Here is a 25,501-nt window from a genome sequence, read left to right as displayed (position 1 = left end):
ACAGTGCAGAAAGAGGCCATTCGGCCCATCGAGTCTGCACTGACCACAATCCCACCCAGGCCCTACCCCCATATCCCTACATACTTACCCGCTAATCCCTCTAACCTACACATCTCAGGACACTAAAGGGCAATTTTAGCATGGCCAATCAACCTAACCCGCACATCTTTGGACTGTGGGAGGAAACATGAGCACCCGGAGGAAACGCACGCAAACACGGGGAGAATGTGCAAACTCCACACAGACAGTGACCCAAGCCGGGAAACGAACCCAGGTCCCTGGAGCTGTGAAGCAGCAATGCTAACCACTGTGCTACCGTGCTGCCCGGACTTCCTTAGAGACACAATTGAATTTCACCCCTTGGCGCAATCAATTGGCTTTGGACCAGGTGTAACAACCTGTTATAACGAGCATTTTAATATTAGTTACTGGTTTTAGAATGTCTTAGCTCAATGTGGAGAATGAAAAATGCTATGGTAGCTTTTAGGTCCCATCAGCTCAGTATTATAAGTGTAAGTGAGTTTGTGGAAGTTTAGAGCCTGTACCGTGGTTCTGTAATAGTCAACTCTGCATTTGTGGCCCTGTCAGTGCAGATCTCCTAATGGCCTCCAAAATCAAATCATCAACTTTGCAATATGATATGAACATATGTAAGGAAAGATAGCCTTGTTAACAATCTTCACAGGGTAGCCCAGTGAGAGTCATCATAGTGCAATCTCAGCTGTTCTTTGGTGATATCCACACACGTGTTGCCAAAAGACCTGATTTGATTGTAATCACAAATGGGATCTCCGGCCAATTTTCACACCTAGAGCTGTGGATGCTGAGGGAAATTGATAAACTAACTCAACATGGACTAGGGGTTATGCACAGAACCTCCTTGATTGACCCAGTATCATTATATGTAACCACAAAACCTCTAAGGCCTTTTAATTGCACACTCTTAATGAAGGGCTCTGAGGTGCAGAGGGACCTGGGTGTCTAAGAGCATGAATCTCAAAAAGGCTGGTCTCCAAGCACAGAAAGTAAATAAGAAAACTGGAAGAATATTATTGCTTATTGCATGGGGAAGTGATTATAAAAGTAGGGAGGTTAATCTTCAGTTTTACAGGGCATTTGTGAGACCACATCTGGAGTATTGTGTACTGTATTGGTCAGGTTTCCTCCCACACTCCAAAGATGTGCAGGTTTGGTGGATTGGCCATGATAAATTGACCTTTAGTGTCAGGGGGACTAGCTAGGGTAAATGCATGGGGATAGGGCCCGGATGGGATTGTGGTCGATGCAGACTCGATGGGCCAAATGGCCTCCTTCTGCACTGCAGGATTCTATGATTCTACTTTCTTTGCATTTTCGATCACACCTGCTCCCCAAAATGTACTTCCTTCTTCAGTAGACAATGGTTTAGTTTTGCAATAGAAAGCAAAGTGTCTACTTTACAGTGGAAATGTGGTGACAGTGCAGCTTTTGCCAGGTAGTTATTTGTCCAAACCCTTTCTTACACCATCTCAAAATTGTTTTGGCTCCATATCTAAACAATGGAAGCAAAGTAATTAACGGCCATTTTGTATATACTCAGCAAAGAGGCTCGGAGAAAACTGTCCTGTTGGAGGTCAGTCGAGTCCTTAACAGAATATTATAGCTGCCCTATAAGCAATAGCCGTGATGCTAGCGTTGAAGAGTTAACTAACTTGCTGCACTTGCCTAATTTCTCTTCTCCACAGAGCCACCTGACCCACCTGAGCTGGAGATCAGAGAGGTGAAGGCTCGAAGCATGAATCTCCGCTGGACTCAGAGGTTTGATGGAAACAGCCTTATCCTGGGTTTCGACATTGAATACAAGAATAAATCAGGTGAGAACAGTCACTGGACTCACTGCATTGTTGCCAGCCAGTCCTTCCATATCATGTCATGAAAGTTTTCTCAAATTCACCTCTCTCCCACCCATCTCCGCCCTCCCCCCACATCTTCATCTGTCACAGTTTACCCTCTGATTTCAGCTTCTCTGCCGTTTGGCCATTCACACCTTCTATTCTCTCTATGGACTGCCGTTAGTACCTCTTAGCCTTTCTCCTTGTTTCTGTGGCTATGACTCATCATTCATTCACCTGATGAAGGAGCAGTGCTCCGAAGGCTCACGATTCTAAATAAACCTGTTGGACTTTAACATGGTGTTGTGAGACTTCTTACTGTGCCCACCCCAGTCCAACTCCGGCATCTCCACATCATCTTTCATTCCCTCACCCTACAGTATAAATATCTCCCACTTTCTATGCCTTTTAGCTTTGACAAAGGGTCATCTGGACTTGAAATGTCAGCTCTTTTCTCTCCTTCCAGACCTGCTGAGATTTTCCAGCATTTTCTCTTTTGGCCTCCATGTCATGTGTCTTCTCTTAGCATCAAGCTATCTGTTCCCAATCTCAATCTATTTGACCCTGAGTTTCCGACCCCATGTTAAGGAACTCTGTGACAGGACACAGGTTTAAGGTTTTGGGTAGGAGATATGTTGGGGATGTGAAGGAGAACTCTTTAATGCAGCGAGTGGCAATGGCCTGGAACCTGCTGCCTATGAGGTTAGTGAAAGCAGAAACAATTAATGGTTTCAAAAGGAGTTTGGCACCTTAAGAAATAAAACTTGCAGGGATAGAACAGGCAAATGGGACTGACTGGATTTCTGTAAAGAGAGCTGACATCCATTACACTACATTTTCTCCATCATCAAGACCACCTACTTCCATCTCTCTAACATTGCCCACCTCTGGGCATTGTCACAGCCCGTTAATTGCTGAAGTCATAGAATCCCTACAGTACAGAAGGAATCCATTTGGCCCATCGAGTCTGTACCGACCACAATCCCACCCAGGCCCTGTTCCCATAACCCTGCTAATCCCCCTGACACTAAAGGGCAATTTAGCATGGCCAATCAACCTAACCTGCACACCTTTGGACTGTGGTAGGAAACCGGAGCAGCCTCACAGTGCCAGGGAACCAGGTTTTATTCCAGCCTCGGGTGACTGTCTGCGTGGAGTTTGCACATTCTCCCTGTGTCTGCGTGGGTTTACTCCAGGTGCTCCAGTTTCCTTCCATACTCCAAAGATGTGTGGGTAGGTCGATTGGCCATGGTAAATTAGTGTCAGGAAGACTAGCTGGGTAACTAAATGGGATTACGGCGATAGGGCCTGGGTGGGATTGTTGTTGGTGCAGGCTAAATGGGCCGAATGGCCTCCTTCTACATTGTCAGGATTCTATGATTTATAACACTACTAATTGCCCTTGAACTGAAAAATTCGCTGGATCATTTCAGAGGGCAGTTGAGAGTCAACCACATTTCTGTGGGGTCTGGAGTCACATGTAGGCCAGACAGAGTAAGGATGACAGATTTGCTTCCCTAACAGGCATTCAGGGTTTATTTTGCAGCAATCGGCGATAGTTTCTTAGTCAATTTTGTTGAGATAGGCTTTTAATTTCAGATTAATTAATTGAATTTAAATCCCACCTGCTACCTTGGTGGGATTTGAACCCATGTCTCCTGAGCATTAGCCTGGGCCCTCCGGATTACTAGTCCAGCAACACTACCACCATGGGGCTCCACCTCCCCCACCACACAGAAATAGAGGTCCAATAAAGCAGATCATGTTTACCATTCCCTTGAAAACAGAGTCCTACAAACACCCCTTTTATAACCGGCTTAAAAGGTTTCTCTTAGATTCATATGGTGTTCTTATTCAAAGTGTCTAATTGACAATTTTAATTCATTGCTGGAAATTTAAGCCCTATTGCTGCCGAACCAGGAGAGATTAAAATATGATTAAATTTAGCAAATTAATATTGTACAAGAACCGCAAATATTAATTATATGCAGTTATACTCTAACTCCTAGACTGCTGAGCCTCTCATTTATCATGCTACTGCATAATAAATTCTCATCTGGCAAGTTATTTTTTGTGGCTAATTCATACATATATGTACAGGGTAATGCATTTCTATCAGATTTATTGGTGTAAATAAATTAATTTAAGGAACGTTTTTGGCTGTGAGATTGCCAGTAAAGAACATCTGTTGGATTTGAACATTCTTATTGTTTTGTATGGATAAAGATAATTGTTGAAGCATTATTTCCCAACTTCTCTCAAATCATCCCTGTTTTTAATGCACCCATTGCCAGTTTCAGCTGAGGATCAGGAATTGCGCATGGAGACAAATTGCCTTCCTTAAAAATATTGATAATTATTACAGATGGGGAGGCAGTGGTGTAGCGGTATTGTCATTGGACTAGTAATTCACTAAAACTCTGGAATTCAAAGTCTAACGATGACCCATCTGGTTCCCTCATGTCCTGTAGGGGAGGAAATCTGCTCCCCTGACATGGTCTGGACAGCAATGTGGTTGACTGTCAAATGCCCTCTAAAATGGAGGGCAGTTGGGGATGGGCAACAACTGCTGGCCCAGCCTGTGACACTCATGTCTTCTAAATGAATAGACTTGCTCCTTTTATGGACATTGTCATTGCATCAGATCTACAGAGACAGTGACCCAAGCCGGGAATCGAGCCCTATTGCTACTTCTCTCAGGGTTCCAATAAAGCATTCCCATCATAAAGCTGCAGTTACAACTCCAGGAGCGCACTATCAACACCAGATTCAAACAAAGAACAAAGAAAATTACAGCACAGGAACAGGCCCTTCAGCCCTCCAAGCCTGCACCGACCATGCTGCCCAACTGAACTAAAACCCCCTACCCTTCCGGGGACCATATCCCTCCAATCCCATCCTATTCATGTATTTGTCAAGACGCCCCTTAAAAGTCACTATCATATCTGCTTCCACTACCTCCCCCGGCAACGAGTTCCAGGCACCCACCACCCTCTGTGTAAAAAACCTGCCTCATACGTCTTTAAACCTTGCCCCTCGCACCTTAAACCTGTGCCCCCTAGTAATTGACTCTTCCACCCTGGGATAAAGCTTCTGACTATCCACTCTGTCCATGCCCCTCATAATCTTGTCACATTCGCCCCTCAGGTCGCCCCTCAACCTCCGTCGCTCCAGTGAGAACAAATCAGGTTTCTCCAACCTCTCCTCATAGCTAATGCCCTCCATGCCAGGCAACATCCTGGTAAATCTTTTCTGTACCCTCTCCAAAACCTCCACATCCTTCTGGTAGTGTGGCGACCAGAATTGAACACTCTATTCCAAGTGCGGCTGATCTAAGGTTCTATAAAGCTGCAACATGACTTGCCAATTTTTAAAGTCCAAAAGATGTTGACCCCCATCCGCAGTGCTGTCACACTGTGGGAAATTCATTCTGTCCTGTGTATCAGTGGGAGGACGGGCAGAAGGTTGGCGTTTCCGATTGCGGGGCAGATTGAGTCATGCTGCATGACGGAATGTGTGGCACACAGTGGTGAGGCATGTGCTCCACAAGAAGGTAAATCACTAATGGTTGCTTCACAAGTGTGTGGACACAGGGCCGGGACCAGCCACATCTCTGTTTCTTAGCTGGATGGTGTGGAGTTGCCGGCGTTGGACTGGGGTTGGCACAGTAAGTAGTCTCACAACACCAGGTTAAAGTCCAACAGGCTCATTTGGTAGCACAAGCTTTCGGAGTACCGCTCCTTCATCAGGTGAGTCTGACTCACCTGATGAAGGGGCAGTGCCCCGAAAACTCGTGCTACCAAATGAGCCTGTTGGACTTTAACCTGGTGTTGTGAGACTACTTACTGTTTCTTAGCTGGAGAATAGGAAAATGGAAACTCATTGATGGAAGTATTGTACTTTATGTTTGTGGGTGGCACAGTGGTTAGCACTGCTGCCTCACAATGCCAGGGACCTGGGTTCGATTCCCAGCTTGGGTCACTGTCTGTGCGGAGTCTGCACATTGGCATTGCCCATCGGGCATGGGGCAGTGCCAAGGGGGTGGGGCATATGGGGGCAGGGCCTGGGGGGGGCGGGGTGCCTGATGGGGGACAGGGCCTAGGGGGGCGATTGGTGGGGGTTGGGGGTCCCGCTGCCACTCTGCAGTCGGGCTCGGTTAGGGAAGAAGGGAAGCCAGCGATCGGGGCAGACTGGGGTGGGGGTGGGCACTGCAAGAGGTGGTCAACACCGTGGGAAGGAGGGGTCAGCACTGAGGGGTTGGTGGTTAACTGTTGGAGGGGGGATTGGTGGGGTTGGGGGGCTGGAGATCATGGTGGGCCGGGGTGGGGCTGGGCCCAGGAATGGTTGGGGAGCCAGTGTTCAGGCTGTGGAGGGGTTGGAGTACCATCACTGTGGGGGTCATGGGGCTGGCCAGCAATTGGGAGGCCAGCAGTGCGGGGCCATTGTGCATGCGTCGGTCTCAGCACATGCGCTATGGCCCACTCAGTGCGCTGATTTCAGCCTCTCCAGTGGGAATAAGCCCTGCCCCTGATATTTAATGATCTTCATGCTGGTGGCCTCTGCAGTGCACTGAGTGTGGGAGATTCTAGTCTGAACTCCCACTGAAAAAAACAGCGTGAAATGCTCCAGTTTTCAGGCAAATTCGACATTTGGAATTTTTTTGGGAGAATTCCGCCCACGATATATGATTGGAGCAGGCAAGAGAAAGAGTCACTCTGTCACATGTGTGCCTCTGTGGAAGCCATGAGGTGGAGATGCCGGCGTTGGACTGGGGTGGGCACAGTAAGAAGTCTCACAACACCAGGTTAAAGTCCAACAGGTTTATTCGGAATCACGAGCTTTTGGAGCGCTACTCCATCACTCACTTGAGGAAGGAGCAGCGCTCCAAAAGCTCGTGATTCCAAATAAACCTGTTGGACTTTAACCTGAAATTGTGAGACTTCTTACTGAGCCTCTGTGGAGAGAGAATAGAACCAATGTTTCAATTCAGGGTGACCCTTCGTCAGAGCTTCATTTCAGATTCCAGCATCTGCAGTAATTTGCTTTCATATTAGTGTGCTGCACCTCCCTGGGGATTGTGGATGGCACGGTGTGAAAAGAACTTCCTCAATATTCTGTCCTGATGATTTAGTCCTGCTTTTAGAATCATAGAATATCAACAGTGCAGAAGGGGGCCATTCGGCTCATCTAGTCTGCACCGACTCTCCAATAGAGCATCTCACCCAGGCCCTATAGCTCTATCCCACCATATTTACCCTGCCAATTCCTCTATTATATTCATATTGGGACACTAAGGGGCAATTTAGCATGGCCAATTCACCTATCCTTCACATCTTTGGACTGCGGGAGGAAACCGGAGCATCCCGGAGGAAACCCACGTGCAGACGGGGAGAACGTGCAGACTTCGCACACCCAAGGCAGAAATTGAACCCGGGTCTCTGGTGCTGTGAGGCAGCAGTGCTAACCACCACGGAATCGTGCAATCACTGGGATTGAGCAACATTAATAAGATGGCAGAGTAGAACTTTAGCGGAGGATTTGAATGAATCAATTTGGAATGAACAGGAGTTGAGCAATGTGGGTGCGGAGAGTGTTCCATTCATGGTTCAGGTCATTCCCAAAGGACTTCACAACCAATTAAGTACATTTTAGTTGGGCGACATGGTAGCACAGTGGTTAGCACTGCTGCTTCACAGCTCCAGGGACCTGGGTTCGATTCCCGGCTTGGGTCACTGTCTGTGTGGAGTTTGCACATTCTCCTCGTGTCTGCGTGGGTTTCCTCCAGGTGCTCTGGTTTCCGCCCACAGTCCAAAGATGTGCAGGGTTAGGTTGATTGACCATGATAAAAATTGCCCTTAGTTTCCTGAGATGCGTAGGTTAGAGGGATTAGTGGGTGGATATGGGGGTAGGGCCTGGGTGGGATTGTGGTCGGTGCAGACTCGATGGGCCGAATGGCCTCTTTCTGTACTGTTGGGTTTCTATGATTCACTGTTCTCATGTAGGAAAACAAAGTAAAGGCATTCTCTTTTAACTGCAAACCTTAAAGATGAAGATTGATTTTTTGCATATTAGCTATGAACAGCAAATAATTGTCTCTTTTGTTTGCATTTGCCGAAATTTCCCGACCCTTCCTGCCAGTGAGATCTTCTGGGCCCTGCTGTTGGCGACTCCACATGGCGTGTTCCCCGGTAGTGGAGTCTGCGGGTACACACAAAATTCCATAGGCATCGGCGGGGCTGGAAGTTCCCGCCACTGACCAATGGCGGGCTATCTCCGCCACTGGAAAGTAGACCGGGGGGGGTGGGAGGAGGGAAATCCCGCCCTCTGATAGCAATGATATTTACAAAATAGATGTTTCTTTTTTCATTCTACAGATTCCTGGGATTTAAAGCAGAGCACTCGGAACATCAACCCAACCATAAACCAGGCCAACATTGTGGATCTTCATCCAGCTTCTGTCTACAGCATAAGAATCTACTCATTCAACAAGATCGGCAGGAGCGAACCCAGCAAGGAATTAACTGTTAGCACGGAGGAAGCAGGTACGGAGAGTGAGCAAAACAGGCCAACCATCCTTCACCAGAAACAGATACCCAGAACTGGAAATTGCCCCCCGTTTGAGTTTGATTCGAGAATTAGTCCAACGAAAAGCAAGAGAGTTGTGCTAAATCACTGATTAGGCCCCAGCTGAGGTATTGTAGACAATTCATAGAATCCCTACACTGCAGAAGAGGCCATTCGGCCCATCAAGTCTGCATGGACTCTCTGACAGAGTACCTTACCCAGTGCCTCTCCCCCCACCCTATCCCTGTAACCTCATTCATTTCCCATGGCTAATCTATCTACTCTATGCATCTTTGGACACAAAGGGGCAATTTAGCATGGCCAATTCACCTAACCCACACATCTTTGGACTGTGGGAGGAAACCTGAGCACCTGGTGGAAACTCACGCAGACACAGGGAGAATGTGCAAACTCCACACAGACAGTCACCCAATGCCGGAATCGAACCCGTGTCCCTAGGGCTGTGAGGCAGCAGCGCTAACCACTGTGCTGCTCTTTCAGAAGGGTTTTAAAGCCTTAGATGGGATGTAGAGGAGATTGGCTAGAATGGTATCAGGGATGAAGGTGGAGAGACTGGAGAAACTGGGATGTTTCTTCTCAGAGCAGAGAAATCTAAGCTAAGCTTTGATAGAGGTATTCAAAGTCTTGAAAGGCTTCAGTCGAGTAAATAGGGAGAAACTGTTTCCCAGTGACAACCGGGCTGGTAATCAGAGGACATGGATTTATGGTTATTGACTCAAGAGCCAGAGGTGATAGGAGGAATAAAAGTGACATAGCGAGTAGTTATGATCCGAAATTTCCTGCCAGGAAGGGTGGTGGAAGCAGATTCAATAATGCTTTTCAAAAGGCGATTGGATAAATGCTTGCAAAGGGTGGGGATTGGGATTAATTGTCCAATTGCGGCATGGTGGCATAGTTGTTGGCACTAATGCCTCACAGCACCAGGGACCTGGGTTTGATTCCCAGCTTGGGAGACTGTCTGTGCAAATTCAGCACATTCTCCCCATGTCTGCATGGGTTTCCTCCGGGTACTCTGGTTTCCTCCCACAGTCTGAAAGACGTGCAGGTTAGATGGATTGGCCATGCTAAATTCTCCCTCAGTGTACCCGAACAGGCGCCGGAGTGTGGCGACTAGGGGATTTTCACAGTAACTTCATTGCCGTGTTAATGTAAGCCTACTTGTAACAATAGTAAATAAACCTTTTTTGAAAACTTTAATTGGACAGCCCTTCCACAAAGCTAGCACAGACGATGGCCCTGTTCTTTGCTGCATCATTCTGTGAATATAAAGTAACGAGGTAATGCTCGCAATGTAATTCCAACCTGAGAATTTATTTCACGTTTCAGCATTGTGCCAGAGCGAGGATTTGCCACTGGTTATAGATTTCAAGAGTGGTGTAGGTGTGGGGTGATGGGTTTCTGAAACATGTCTGGAATGAGCTTTGAGTGTCCGGGTGTTAATAATGAATAATTTTGTCCATGGTGAGAATCTGTTTGATTCTTGGCCCCGATGGAAATGAATATCCAACCAAACAATCAGCAAAACAACCTGCGTTTAATGTGAGATTGTTAACCCCAGGACCTGATGGGTGAGTGCAGTCAATGGTCTCATATTCACTAAGTATGGGATTGAAGAAACTAATACCACTGCTCACAATGATAGATTCCAGTCAATGTACCAGCACTGATGAGTTTCCTGTTGTTTATTCATCTCTCCTTGGAGTTCAGAGACATTTTCTGGTGCTTTAATTTTTATCACGCTTTTATCCATTAACATTTCCCCTTCTCTCCTAATCCCCTGTTAATAATGAATAATTTTGTCCATGTGAGATTGTTAACCTGTTCTGCAGATCTCTGGTACGTCGAGAGTCAGAGGACGCTACCTTGCCAGCCGTCCATGCCACACTCCCGCTGCAGCAAAGTGGGAGAATTTGGCACCCAGCCAAATCTCCATTCACTGCAGCAGGATGGGAAAATCCCACCGACGGGAATGGCCGTAGCATTCCGGTCCCAGAATCATCGGCTGGAATTTTACCGCCCCGCCCGCCATGAGAATCGGAGCGGGTGAGGGACGCACAATGGGAAGATCCGTTGACCTCGGGCGGGATTTTATGGTTTTGGGATGAGCGAGACTGTAAAATTCCGCCCATAGAGTTTACAGCACAGAAAAGGCCCTTTGGTCCATCAAGCCTGCACCAACAATAACTACTACTAAAGGCGCGCTAATCCCATTTTCCAGCTCTTGTCCCATATCCATCAATGTTATGATACTTCAAGTGCTCATCCAAATACTTTTTAAAGGTTGTAGGGTTTCCAGCATCCACTACCTTTCCAGGCAGTGCATTCCAGATCCCCACCATTCTCTGAGTGAAAATATTTTTTCTCAAATCCCCCCTAAATTTCCTGCCCCTCACCCTGAAACTGTGCCCCTTTATGACTGACCCCTCAACCAAGGGCAACAGCTGCTCCCTACTCACCATGTCCATACCCCCATAATCTTATACACCTCAATCAAGTCCCCCCTCAGCCTTCTCTGCTCTATAGAAAATAATCCAAGCCTACCCAGCCTCTCCTTATAGTTCAAATGCTCTGCCCCTTCCCCCCTGCCCCCTCCTCCCCCGGCTCCTTCCCCCCCTCCTCCCATCAGCATTCGAATATTGTCCAGGATGTTGCTCTGATCCTGATTAATGTTCGATGATAACCATCACTTTTTCAAGGTGATCTCAATCATAGAATCTCTACAGTGCAGGAGGAGGCCATTTGGCCCATCGAACCTGCACCCACGACAGTCCCACCCAGGCCCTATCCCCGTAACCCCATGTATTTACCCTCCAACTCCCCCGACTAAGAGGCAATTTAGCATGGCCAATCCACCTAACTCACACATCTTTGGACTGTGGGAGGAAACCGGAGCACCCAGAGGAAATGCACACAGACACAGGGAGAACATGCAAACTCCACACCGACAGTCACCCGAGGCTGGGAATGAACCTGGGTCCCTGGCGCTGTGAGGCAGCAGTGCTAACCACTGTACCACCGTGCCAACCATCAACCTCATCCAGAAACAAATCTAGCTCTTGCTTGAAGGAGTCTATTTGTTGCAAAAGTGTCATCCATTATTCTCTGAGAAAAGCAGAACCTCCTAACTTGTAGACTAGTTCTGCCGCTGCATAGCCTATGATTGTGGACCCTGCTCCTCTCTAACCTATGTAGTTTAAATTTAGTCTGCACAGTCTGATTTAGGCTTCGTTCAATCCCCTGCAAACAGGATTGGCAACAGGAAGGCCCTGGGTCCAGTTTAGACAGTAAGAAGTCTAACAACACCAGGTTAAAGTCCAACAGGTTTATGTTTGCTACCAAATAAACCTGTTGGACTTTAACCTGGTGTTGTGAGACTTCTTACTGTGTTTACCTCCGTCCACAACAGGATTGGCAACAAGAAGGCCCTGGGTCCAGTTTGTTCCACTCCATCTGACGAAGGAGCAGTGCTCCGAAAGCTTATGGTATTTGCTACCAAATAAACCTGTTGGACTTTAATCTGGTTTTGTGAGATTTCTTATCCAGTTTAAACAGCAGGGAACTCTCCTTGGTGCTGAATTAGCATCTGGGGAAATTTGCCTGAATCTGTTACAAAGAACAGTACAGCACAGGAACAGGCCCTTCGGCCCTCCAAGCCTGCGCCGACCACATTGTCCTATCTAGACAACCGCTTATATCCCTCTATTCCCGCTTTGTTCATTTGCCTATCAAGATCAGTCTGAAATGTGGCTAACGTAACTGCATCAACCGCGCCACTGGTTCTTGTTGAAAGCCGTTTGGCATTGTAAAGATGTGCTCAGGTTTACTTAACCTATTTCCGGAGTTACGGGGACTAGTTCAGAATAAATTCAGCTAATGACAATATATTGAGGTAGTAAACCGCTGCCTTAAAAAGATAGATTTTATATTTTTGGAAGTCACAACAGTTATATTATGCCCTTTTGATAGCACAACTCTCAACAAGTCCTTGCGCCAATAATGCTCCAGATACTAAGTGTCATATCTCAACTAATCAGCTTTAGGAGATAAAGTTCCTCTTCACTTGGAGGGTTAAGTACGCAGCCTGAGCTCTTTCCCTGGACATTTTTGCTTCCAGATCACCAGCCCACCCTGTCGACTGGGGAATGGGGCGATGAGGTTCAAAATGAAAGAATTATTATTTTAAAAAGTTCAGAGTAGGCCAGAAAATAGGACCGAGAGTGAGGCGGAATGATCAGAGATAAAAATGTAGCGCCTAATGAGATCTCTGATTTGATTTGATTTATTATTGTCACATGTATTAGTATACAGTGAAAAGTATTGCTTCTTGCACACTATACAGACAAAGCAATTCATAGAGAAGGAAAGGAAAGGGTGCAGAATGTAGTGTTACAGTCATAGCTAGGGTGTAGAGAAAGATCAACTTAATGCAAGGTAGGTCCATTCAAAAGTCTGATGGCAGCAGGGAAGAAGCAGTTCTTGAGTAAGTTGGTACGTGACCTCAGACTTTTGTATCTTTTTCCTGACGGAAGAAGATGGAAGAGAGAATGTCCGGGGTGCGTGGGGTCCTTAATTATGCTGGCTGCTTTGCTGAGGCAGCGGGAAGTGTAGACAGAGTCAATGGATGGGAGGCTGATTTGCGTGAGGTGATCTGTTCTCGTGATGATGGTTCAGAGATGATTGGTTGGAATAATGCAAAGTGACTTCTTGTTTGTTGTTTTTCTTCCCGCAAGCAGTGGTACACAAGGCAAATCTTTATGGTTCCCAGAGCAAGGTATTCTCTGGAACAGGGCACCAGCCTGTAGCCAGAGGTTTGTAGATTGGCTGACCAGGAGTGTCCCGTTCATACCACCTGACACTGATGTATTGGAAGGATTTGCAGGTTGATACTCAACCTATTTGACTGTGTTATGAACACATCTTCCTTGGCCATCAAGTCCTGGAGTGGGACTCAAACCCAGAGCTTCTGGCTCAGAGACAGGGATGCTACCCAGGGTGACATGTGATGTCTAGTTTATCATGGCATCCAAAGGGTAGCACATTTTACAATGTAGCACTCCCTCAGTCCTGGAATGGGGTTTGAAACTGTAAGCTCTTGACTGATGCACATCCTTACGCATGTTGATGTCAAATCTGGTTTTATAAAGTCTTGATTCTGTTTGTTGCTGTGTCCGTGGCCACAAGGGACTAGTTTAATAGTTTGCTTGGTTCTCCTATTCATTGACAGTAGTATGGTTGCTAGGAAAACTCTTGTTATTTGGTACAGGATATCTATCAGTGGTGGCTACAAGGCGACAGGTGTTGAACTGTGAACAACTATATTCCATTATACTGCAATGTGGAACAGAAGTACTTCTGCGGAAATTGGATCATGGACGAATGGTGCAGTCCAAACTGTAAAGATACTTTAAAGGAATGATATAAAATCTTTATATTCCACCTGGAAGCATAATTGCCTTTGTATCCGTTCTCCCATATTGTTGAAGTGTTAGGGACCAGACCAGAAACTCCAAATTATATCATGAATTTAGCTGAGACCCAATTTTATTTAACTTTGACATCAGGATGAGCAGAAGGTGTTTCACTCCAGGTGTGATGCAATTGACCCTCTAGGAAGCTTTTACCAAAACAAACTTTATTTAAGAACGCAGTTAGAATATAACAAAAAGAATTAGCATAACTTTCACCAATCAAAGCGGTGGCACAGTGGTTAGCACTGCTGCCTCATAGCGCCAGGGACCCGGGTTCAATTCCAGCCTCGGGTGACTGTCTGTGCGGAGTTTGCACTTTCTCCCTGTGTCTGCGTGCATTTCCTCCGGGTGCTCCGGTTTCCTCCCACAGTCCAAAGATGTGCGGGTTAGGTTGATTGGCCACGCTAAATTGACCCTAGTGTCAAGGGAAATATGTGGGGTTACGGGAATAGAGCCTGGGTGGGATTGTGGTCGGTGCAGACTCAATGGGCTGAATGGCCTCCTTCTGCATTGTAGGGATTCTGTGATTCTTCTATGAAAAAAAAACTTAAACATGACAAAGTATAATTCTTAACAGCTTGTTATCTCTATAATTCCAATTTAAATCAACATCCCCACGGACTTGCACACTTCTTCAGAATTAGTTTGCACAAAAAACAAGTATTCTGACGTTGTGCTAGATTTCCAGCCTTTTAACACTTCTGGACAGAGATCCAGGCAGCAAGTTAGAGAGGAGGATGTATCCTCAAGCAGCAAAACTTCCGAGGAGTAAACTTGGGGTGGGATTTTCCGCCGTGCTCACCCCAAAATCGGAAAATCCCCCCCGAAGTCAATGGACCTTTGCATGGCCCGCCCCTTCCCGCTACGATTCCCTTGGTGGGCAGGACGGGAAAATTCTGGCTTTAGTCTCTGGCAGCCCCCAGTCTCCAGACTTCAGAGAGGCATTGCTCTCTCTCAACTCCAAAGCAGTATCTAAGCCTGAATATTCTGTGTGAGCCAGTCATGTGACTGTACTTTGTCAATCATCCTAATCAAGCCCTACTCTGCAAAATCCCAGGGGAGCACTAAAAATAACAGAAACAGAAACATAGAAACCCTACAGTGCAGAAGGAGGCCATTCGGCCCATCGAGTCCGCACCGACCACAATCCCACCCAGGCCCCACCCCCACATATTTTTACCCGCTAATCCCTCTAACCTACGCATCCCAGGACTCTAAGGGACAATTTTTAACCTGGCCAATCAACCTAACCCGCACATCTTTGGACTGTGGGAGGAAACCGGAGCACCCGGAGGAAACCCACGCAGACACGAGGAGAATGTGCAAACTCCACACAGACAGTGACCCAAGCCGGGAATCGAACCCGGGACCCTGGAGCTGTGAAGCAGCAGTGCTAACCACTGTGCTACCGTGCCGCCCTAATAGCATTATTAGGCAGCTAATAATTGACAGGGAATAGCATTAGTCCAGTGTAAAACAAACATTCCAGCAATTATACTGCTGCAGTAACAATACAGGATGCCGGTTATGGACAGAACGGTGTATAAAATCATGAGGGGCATAGATAGGATGAAGAAACATAGAGGGGGATTTTATGTCCTCGCTCCTCCCGAAACCATAAAATCCCAATAGAGGTCAATGGAGCTTCCCATTGTCGACCCCTCGCCCGCTCTGAGTCTCATTCCAGGCGAGACGGTAAAATTCCGGTCACAGTATTTTTCTCAGGGTAGGGGAATTGAAATCTGGAGGGCATAGGTTTAAGGTGAGAGGGGAAAGATTTAAAAGGGGCCTGAGGGGCAACTTCTTCACGCAGAGGGTGGTGTGTGTATGGAATGAGCTGCCAGAGAAAGTGGTTGAGGCGGGTTCAATAGTAACATTTAAAAAGCACTTGGATAAGCACACGGCTGGGAAAGGATTAGAGGGATATGGGCTGAATGTGGGCAATGGGGACTAGCTGGGAGGGCACCATGGTCGGCATGGACTGGTTGGGCCGAAGGGCCTGTTTCTGTGCTGTATTGCTCTATAACTCTCTGACTCTATGAGTGCAGATTGCTGCTACAACAGATCCTGCGCAAGAACATGACACAGGTACATTTCCTCAAGGCACAGGATCATCACAAAAAACAAATATTTTCAAAACATTTCACAATTTGTCTGCTTTTAAGAGGTACTCTCCAATTTTTGTTTCCTTTCTTCCCTTGCTGCCTTGAAGATGTTGGGTGGGATTTTACGGCTTCGCTCATCCCAAAACTGTAAAATCCCGCCCAAGGTCAACAAACACTTCCATTGTCCGCCCCTCGCCCGCTCAGATTCCGTGGCGGGCGGGGTGGTAAAATTCTGACCATTGACTTTCTTTGAGTTGATTTCTTTGGATGCTGCTAACTCTCGGGTACCCGACTCAAAAAACATTCTTTACAAAGGGTTCTCATGAATGACTGTACATGCAAGCTATTCAACTGTGGAAGCAAGACAGGGGAGTCTCAACAGATGTGCTCACATGCACTTACCAGAAAGGTTGGAGTGTGGGGGGGGGATGTCACTGGGTAGTGATCAGGTGTATTCACCCAGGTGCACATGCCTTTGTTTCTATCTGCTTTGTGGAACAGCAGAATAATAAGGTGACCCTACCCATTGGTGGGACTCTCTAACCAAATGTCACCTTGTCCTGGATGTAAGCTCCCTTTTACCTCTCAGGTGAAAGATCATTGATTCTTGCTGCGCTCCATCACACCGTCTGGACTAACATACGGTACTGAGGGAGTGCTGTACTGTCAGTGGTGCCATTGGGCAGCATGGTGGCACAATGGTTAGCACTGCCACCTCACAGCGTTAGGGACCCAGGTTCAATTCTGGCTCTGGGTGACTGTCTGCATGAAGTATGCATGAGTTTCTCTCTGTCTGCATGCATTTCCTCCACGTACTCCGGTTTCCTCCCACAGTCCAAAGATCTGCAGGTTAGGTGGATTGACCATCCAAAATTGCCCCTTAGTATCCAAAAATGTGCAAATGGGCAGCACGGTGGCACAGTGGTTAGCATTGCTATCTCACAGTGCCAGGGAATCGGGTTCGATTCCCGGCTTGGGTCACTGTCTGTGTGGAGTTTGCACATTCTCTCCATGTCTGCGTGGGTTTCCTCCGGGTGCTCCGGTTTCCTCCCATAGTTTGAAGGATGTGCTGGTTAGGTGCATTGGCCATGCTAAATTCTCCCTCAGTGTACCCGAACAGGCACCGGAGTGTGGCGACTCGGGGATTTTCACAATAACTTCATTGTAGTGTTAATGTAAGCCTACTTGTGACACTAATAAATAAACTTAAGCTTAAAGATAAGGGAGATTAGCGGGGTAAATCTGTGCGGTTAAGGCGATAGTGCGGGGGAGAGATAAGAGGCTTGGGTTGGATACTCTGTCAGAGTGTCGACACAGACTCAATGGGCTGAATGGTCTCCTCCTGCACTTCACAGATTCTTTCATTCTTTGTTCTAGTAAGATGTTAAAACAGAGGTGTCATCTACCTCTTCAGGTGGATATAAAAATCCCACACTATTTGACAAAAATCAGTTTTCTTGCCAACATTTACCCCTGAACCATTATTACCAAAATGAACTGGTCATTTCCCATGTTTCTGAGGCGTTGCTGTGGTTACTGATTTTCCAACTGTAACTTCAAACGAATTCCTTAGCAGTGAGCAGACTTTGGGGAGTTAAAGGTTTAATAGAATTGCAATCCTTCCTTCTTTCTATACATTCACCTTTGCTGCTGTCTGGGTTCTCTGGTCATTTCTTTTCACATAATAGCCGGGATTCTCCGATCTCACACGCCCTGCCATCGCTGCCAGCGAGAATGGAGAATTTGGCACTGAGCCAAAACTCCAGTGCTTAGCATTGCTACCTCACAGCGCCAGGGACCTGGGACCTGGGACCAATTCCCGGCTTGGGTCACTATCTGTGCGGAGTCTGCACATTCTCCCCGTGTCTGCGTGGGTTTCCTCCGGGTGCTCCAGTTTCCTCCTGCAGTCCGAAAGACGTGCTGGTTAGGTGCATTGGCCGTGCTAAATTCTCCCTCAGTGTACCCGAATAGGCGCCGGAGTGTGGCGACTGGGGGATTTTCACAGTAACTTCATTGCAATGTTGATGTAAGCCTACTTGTCACACTAATAAATAAACTTTAACTTTTTTAACCATTCACTGCAGCGGGACTGGAGAATCCCAGCCGGGGGCGAAGTTGGAGAATTCCTGCCAAAGGATAGCAGAAACCCGGCTTCCTCTCCCCAGAAAAACAATGGGCAATTGAACCGTTCAAGACTGAGATAGATAGATGTTTGTTGAGTGATACTGAGAGATACGAAACAAATGTGGAGTTGAGTTACAGATCAACCGTGATCTAATTGAGTGGCAGAACATGCCCAGAGGCTCAATGCCTTTCTCCTGTTCCTATTTTCCTAATAGTTTTTCAGTGATTAGTTGTTTTCCTGTCTATACCTTCAGGCTATGTGGAAAAAAATTACACCAAGGACTTTGCTGTGATTGCTGTCTGTCCCTCACAGCTCCACAGAGTCAACCCATCCACAAATCACAACTCTTGAAGCTGAGAGCTCTGAATGCTGGGATCTGGGAGGCACAGCCTCAGTAACGTTTGATGAATCTCTTTCATCTTGGGTAGATGGTGACATAGTGGTATTGTCAGTAATCCAGAGACCCCAGGGTAATCCTCTGGGAACCCAGGGTCGAATCCCACCACGGCAGATGGTGAAATGTGAATTCACTAAATGTCTGGAATTAAAAGTCCAATGATGACCATTGTTGATTGTTGTAAAAAAAAAACCCCATCTGATTCACGAGTGTCCCAGTCTGGCCAACATGTGACTCCAGACCCAGAGCAAAGTGATTGGCTGGTATTTTACGACCTCTCTCGGGTGAGGCTTGTAAAATCCCACCCGGAGTTTTCCGTTCTGCGAGTCGTGCCCAATTTCGGGGCAGGTGTGGCGGTAAAATTCTGACCATTGATGCTAAAATGCCACTTCAAGGGCAATCAGGGATAGACAGTAGCCAGCAACACACACATCCCAAAAATGATTCTTTTAAAAACTCCCTTGGGATCGAGGATGACTTTCTTCCTCTTTGTTGAATTCTGAGATAAATCCAATGCACGATGTGCAGCAGGTGGTGTTTGGAGGGTTTGCGTGCTCCCTCCAATGCCTTGACATTCACCCTGCACCTTCTTGATGAGATCTTGACGTATTTCCCAAATGAGCCTTCTCCATTTTGGTCAGTCGCAAGTCGGGGTCTCCCATGAGGCAGCGGGGATGTTTGATCTCTTCATGGATGCTTTGAGGACACCCCTAAAATCTTCCGGCTCTCCTTTCTGGCAGTCTCCTGCCATGACCAACCTCCAGATGGGGCAGCTCCTTAGGAGTCTGGTGCCAAGCATACAAATGACATGTTCCAAACGCCCAGGAAACGCAGATGGTCCAAGTGTTTCTGACTTGCAGACGGTCAGAGTTGCTTTCGTCGGCTAAAATAAGAAGTATAGTGATGGACTAAAACTCTTGTGTTTTTGTCATTAAATTAAAATTAGAACTAATTTTGTTTCTTTTCACAAAAGAACTTGGGTAATGAGATGAGATTCAGAAAGCGGTGCTGTGTAATGCAAAAAGACTTGATCCCTATGTGAAAATTTAAATAAATGAATATTTTCATAGAATCATAGAAACCCTACAGTGCAGAAACAGGCCGTTCGGCCCATCAAGTCTGCACTGACCACAATCCCACCCAGGCCCTACTCCCACATCCCTACACATATTACCTGCTAATCCCTCTAACCTACGCATCTCCGGACACTAAGGGGCAATTTTAGCATGGCCAATCAACCTAACCCACACATCTTTGGACTGTGGGAGGAAACCGGAGCACCTGGAGGAAACCCACGCAGACACGAGGAGAATGTGCAAACTCCACACAGACAGTGATTCAAGCCGAGAATCGAACCCAGGACCCTGGAGCTGTGAGGCAGCAGTGCTAACCACTGTGCAACCATGCCGCCCTTTATTATATTTTTTATTTATTCATGGGGCATGGATGGCTGGCCAGCATTTATTGCCCATCCCCAGTTGCCCTTGGAGGGCAGTTGAGAGTCAACCACATTGCTGTGGCTCTGGAGTCACATGTAGACCAGACCGGGTAAGGACACCAGATTTCCTTCCCTAAAGGACATTAGTGAACCGAATGGGTTTTTCTGACAATCGATAATGGTTTCATGGTCATCATTAGACTTTTAATTCCATATGTTTCCTATTGCATTCAAATTCCACCATCTGCCATGGTGGGATTCGAACCCGGGTCCCCAGGACATTACCTGAGTTACGGGATTAATAGTCTAACAATAATATCACTAGGCCATCACCTCTCCTCAATCTAGTCTTATCTATTGATGAGCATCAATTTATGAGTTCTAAACATTTGATCTGTGCTTGAAAAAATAAGTCAGATCAATTTTAGAAAACTTAAAGACAGCAAGAAGTAAAATTATGAATAAAATGTTTTCCCAAGATTAAGACTGAAGAATAATTAGAATTTGGGAGTGAAAGTCAGCAGCAATTAGAATTGGATTCCTTCCAAATATATCACTGAAGGTCCATAGATTAGGCTTAAAGAAAGAACTTGCATCTACAAAGTAAATTTCAGGGCTCTCATATTCCAAAGTACTTAACAATTAATAATGTCTCAAGTGTAATCACTGTTGTAGTGTTAGCAAATGCAGCAGCCAAGTTAAGATGAATGAGTTGATCATCTGTTTTAGTGGTACTGCTTGAGGAATGAATGTTCCTTAAGAACATTTAACTCGAGACATGAAAAGCAGCCAGCATAATCAAGGACACCACGCACCCCGAACATAATCTCTTCCACCTTCTTCTGTCGGGAAAAAGATACAATAGTCTGAGGTCACGTACCAACTGACTCAAGGACAGCTTCCTCCCTGCTGCCATCAGACTTTTGAATGGGCCTACTTTATATTAAGTTTGTAACACCACCTTTCTGCACTCTCTCCTTTCCTTCTCTATGAACGGAATGCTTTGTCTGTGTAGCGCGCAATACGTTTCACTGTATACAAATACAGGTGACAATAATAAATCAAATCAAACATTGGCCAGGACATCAGGAGTGCTCCATGCTTCTCTGCAAATATTGGGATTATTATTTAGTTTTTTTCGCTTCACCTCAACAGAAAGAAGTGGGGTTAACATCTAATTGGAAAGGCAGCGCTTCTGATAGTGCAGTACTCCATGAATACTGCACTGAAGTTTCAGCCTAAATCCTGTGTTCTGCAGTAGGATATGAATCTTTAGACACAGAGTCAGGAGCGCTTCCACTACTGCCACTCAACTGCTAGATTATCTGAGCATTGAGCTATGGCGAAGTACCTTGTATGCTTCATGCACAAGGGAGGTCCTTGGGCTTGTAGCTTAAGCTTTTCCAACCACTGAACTAAACAGACAACCTGCGATTTTCCATTGTGCATGTTGACGAGTTGAAGGTCAAGCCTGAAATGTGAGAGTAAAAATAATTTATGTGACTAAAACAAAAATGAGATTGAAGAAACTGGGGCTGTTCTCCTTAGACTTGATTTTTACTTGATTTGATTAATTATTGTCACATGTATTGGTAGACAGTGAAAAGTATAGTTTTTTGTGCGCTATACAGAAAAAACTGTTCATAAAGTGCATAGGGGAGAAGGGAAGGAAAGGGTGCAGAATGTAGTGGTACAATCATAGCTAGGGTGTAGAAAACTTCAGAAAAGGTAGATCCATTCAAAAGTCTGATGGCAGCAGGGAAGAAGCTGTTCTTGAGTCAGTTGGTACGTGATCTCAGACTTTTCTATCTTTTTCCTAACGGAAGAAGGTGGAAGAGAATATGTCCGGGGCTTGGAGTCCTTGATTATGCTGACTGCTTTTCCAAGGCAGGGAGCAGTGTAGACAGAGTCAATGGATGGGAGGCTGGTTTGCGTGATGGATTGGGCTACATTCACGACCTTTTGTAGTTCCTTGCGGTCTTGGTCAGAGCAAGAGCCATACCGAGCTGTGATACAACCAGAAAGGATGCTTTCTATGGTGCATCGATGAAAATTGGTGAGAGTCATGTGGACATGCCAAATTTCTTTAGCCTCCAGAGAAAGTAGGGGCATTGGTGGAGGGTTGTGGGCAGATTTGACTGAAGTGTTTAAAATCATTAAGACTCTCGACAGAGAGTAGGCAGTGAGAAACAGGTTCCCAGTGGTGGAAATGTTGAGAACTAGAGGACATAGGTTTAGGGTAATTGGCAAAAGAATCAAAAAAGCAACATGAGGAAAGAGAATGCTTTTTGCACAAGGAGTGGTTACGGTCTGGAATACACTGCCTGAGGGTGGATTCAAAGGACTTTGAATAAGAAGCTAAAAAAAAAAATATTGCAGGGCTGTGGGGAGGCTGGGGCTCTGCTGTTCCAGAGAGTGGATGCAAACGTGATGGGCTGAATGGCCTCCCTCTAGCATTAGGCTTACGAATGACAAGTCCCCAAGGCCTCAAATGGTTCAAGCTGCTTCAGTCTTACTGGGAGTCAACATTGCCTAAAGTAAGGAAGAATTTAGTGATGAACTCAAACTCTTGTATTTTTGTCACTCAATTACAATGAGAACTAATGCTATGACTCCCTGGTCCTATGATAGTGTTAGAGTGCCCAGTCTACGCACTTAACACTGCATCCTTACTTTCTCTCTTTCAGCTCCTGATGGACCTCCGATGGATGTCATATTACAGCCTGTTACATCCCAGAGCATCCGAGTAACCTGGAAGGTAACGTCACTCTTTTCTCATTCCAACTATCCAGGACTGGATTCTCAAATCATTTTTTGCATTTTACTCCCTCATGCAAGATGCCCATAATAACATCCTAGGATTCTTTTGTTCCAAAACTCTCCCTGAGTTTTCTGAACTTTCCTCTCCTAAATGAGCTGTCTCCTTTTGCAGGTACTGTTCCGTGGGCACCTGCAGTCTTGCAGAATGGCTCCCTCTTCACATGTATGAGCCGACACACACACACATGTTGAGGATGAGTTGACTATCCAACCATGGGAGGTATCAGCCAAGCCTGTAGCCCACCTCAACAGTAATTTCCAATTCTGCTGAGGTCAAAACCTAGAAGACAATTGGGATCAGGAGGAGTTATACATTTCCAGATAACCCTCAATTCAAGGCTGGATTTTTTCAAGTTTATTTCGCTTTGTCCAGTAGCTTTCACTTTCTCTCTTGAAGGTGCAAACTTGTTGGTTCAAAACTCTCCCATGATTCTCCAGTTGCGAGCCTAAAAATTGACAGTCTCCAATGTGATTGGTCAGATTCCAGCCCAATTCTGTTCACACATTGATACCTTCCAGACCAATTTACAGAAAAGTGAATGAAGTTGGAAATTGCTACATGCGAAAATGCTAAAGTCCATCTAGTTTGCATTCTGCCATCTTGTTAGTTGTATTATACAGCAGTACTTTCAACAGCACCTTCCAAACTCGTGATCCCCAGTAGCAGGATGGCACAGTGGTTAGCACTGCTGCTTCACAGCTCCAGGGTCCTGATTTCGATTCCCGGCTTGGGTCACTGTCTGTGTGGAGTTTGCACATTCTCCTCGTGTCTGCGTGGGTTTCCTCCGGGTGCTCCAGTTTCCTCCCACAGTCCAAAGATGTGCGGGTTAGGTTGATTGGCCATGCTAAAATTGCCCCTTGGTGTCCTGAGATGCGTGGATTAGCGGGTAAATATGTAGGGATAAGGGAGTAGGGCCTGGATGGGATTGTGGTCGGTGCAGACTCAATGGGCCAAATGGCCTCTTTCTGCACTGTAGGGTTTCTATGGTTATATAAATATCAGCTTGGACACCAGGGAAATCTCCCCCCCTCCTCTGCAAACTATACTGTGGGATTTTCTTTTTATGTTCCCCAGCTGAGGAGGATGCCTGGACCTTGGTTTAACCGACACGGTGGCACAGTGGTTAGCAATGCTGCCTCACAGCGCCAGGGACCTGGGTTCGATTCCCGGCTTTGGTCACTGTCTGTGCTGAGTTTGCATGTTCTCCCTGTGTCTGCGTGGGTTTCCTCCGGGTGCTCCGGTTTCCTCTCACAGTACAAAAATGTGCGGGTCAGGTGGATTGACCATATTAAATTGCCCCTTAGTGTCAGGGGTCTAGCAGCGTAAATATGTGGGGCTACAGGGATAGCAGCTGGGTGGGATTATGGTCGGTGTAGACTCGATGGACCGAATAGCCACCTTCTGCACTGTAGAGATTCTGTGATTCTATGATCTTATCCAAAACACAGCCCATCCATTGACTTTGTCTACACTTCCCGCTGCCTCGAAAAAGCATAATTAATGACACACGTACCCCGGACATTCTCTCTTTCCACTTTCTTCCATCGGGAAAAAGATACAAAAGTCTGAGAGCACTTACTAACCGACTCAAGAACAGCTTCTTCCCTGCTGCTGTCAGACTTTTGAATGGACCTACCTCGCACTAAGTTGATCTTTCTCTACACCCTAGCTATGACTGCAATGCTACATTCTGCATCTCTCCTTTCCTTCTCTATGAACGGTATGTTTTGTCTGTATCGTGTGCGAGAAACAATACTTTTCACCGCCTTGGTACATCACCAAAGTGTCAGCCAAGATGAAGTGCTCAATATTTTGGAGTGGGGCTGGAGTGCGTGACTTATTGACATTGAGGTGAGGGCATTCCCCAGGCCGACCTTTCCCATTCATACCCCAGTGACACTGATGCCCTACTACCCCTGGGTGAGATCAGCAAATCCAGCACCAAATAGTGATCAAAGCCAGGAATTTTCCTGATCTGTGTGACTCCATTCCGCCGTGAGTCTTTCGCTCCTGTTCTCAATGGAGCGTGGAACAGTTCACCCTTGGGAACAGAAAACATGGACAACATGGGAGGGGGCGGTGAGGGGGGTGGGGGACGGGGGTGTTGTGGGGAGAATGGGATTGGAAGAGGTAAAGCAAAAATCTCAAACAATTGAATAAATATGAACGAAAGTGGTGAAGAAAATCACGGTGGCACAGTGGTTAGCACTGCTGCCTCACAGTGCCTGGGGTCGGGGTTCGATTCCCGGCTTAGGTCACTGTCTGTGTGGAGTTTGCATGTTCTCCTCGTGTCTGCGTGGGTTTCCTCCGGGTGCTCCAGTCTCCTCCCACAGTACAAAGATGTACGGGTTAGGTGGATTGACCATGCTAAATTCCTCTTTCATGTCGAGCTAGGGTAAATGCATGGGGTTGAGGGGATAGGGCCTAGTGGGATTGCGGTCGGTGTTGATTTGATGGGCCAAATGGCCTCCTTCTGCACTGTAGGATTCCATGATTCTATAGCAAGAACGTGTTCTATAACCATCGCAAAGCGTTTTTAAATAAGCTTTCAAGTAACTAAACAGAAGTAACTCAATTGGTGAATAGTTTCTATTCACATCTGAGTCAGCCAGTGGATAATAAGTGACCGGCTGCACTGTTAATTTAAAGTAAAACTAAAATGTAATTTATCTTCAGTGGGACTCTACAGAC

At 46.4% G+C, this 25,501-nt stretch overlaps 2 protein-coding genes across 2 annotated transcripts in view; one reads left to right on the top strand and one right to left on the bottom strand.

The window, feature by feature from the left end:
- The window catches only part of c2cd2l (c2cd2 like), a 663,422-nt gene that overhangs the window by 231,497 nt on the left and 406,424 nt on the right, over positions 1-25,501 (bottom strand). The window lies entirely within an intron of this gene.
- Positions 1-25,501, top strand: part of dscaml1 (Down syndrome cell adhesion molecule like 1) — a 601,890-nt gene that overhangs the window by 434,517 nt on the left and 141,872 nt on the right. The window contains exons 13-15 of the mRNA XM_078198958.1: positions 1,725-1,853; positions 8,246-8,413; positions 22,677-22,747. Of these exons, the coding sequence (XP_078055084.1) occupies positions 1,725-1,853; positions 8,246-8,413; positions 22,677-22,747 (368 nt within the window). The remainder of the gene's footprint in view (positions 1-1,724; positions 1,854-8,245; positions 8,414-22,676; positions 22,748-25,501) is intronic.

Source organism: Mustelus asterias, chromosome 27 (genome assembly GCF_964213995.1).
Source record: "Mustelus asterias chromosome 27, sMusAst1.hap1.1, whole genome shotgun sequence".
In the NCBI taxonomy this organism is placed as follows: Eukaryota; Metazoa; Chordata; class Chondrichthyes; order Carcharhiniformes; family Triakidae; genus Mustelus; species Mustelus asterias.
Note: the sequence above shows the minus strand (reverse complement) of the source record. Positions and strands in the feature narration are given on the sequence as shown.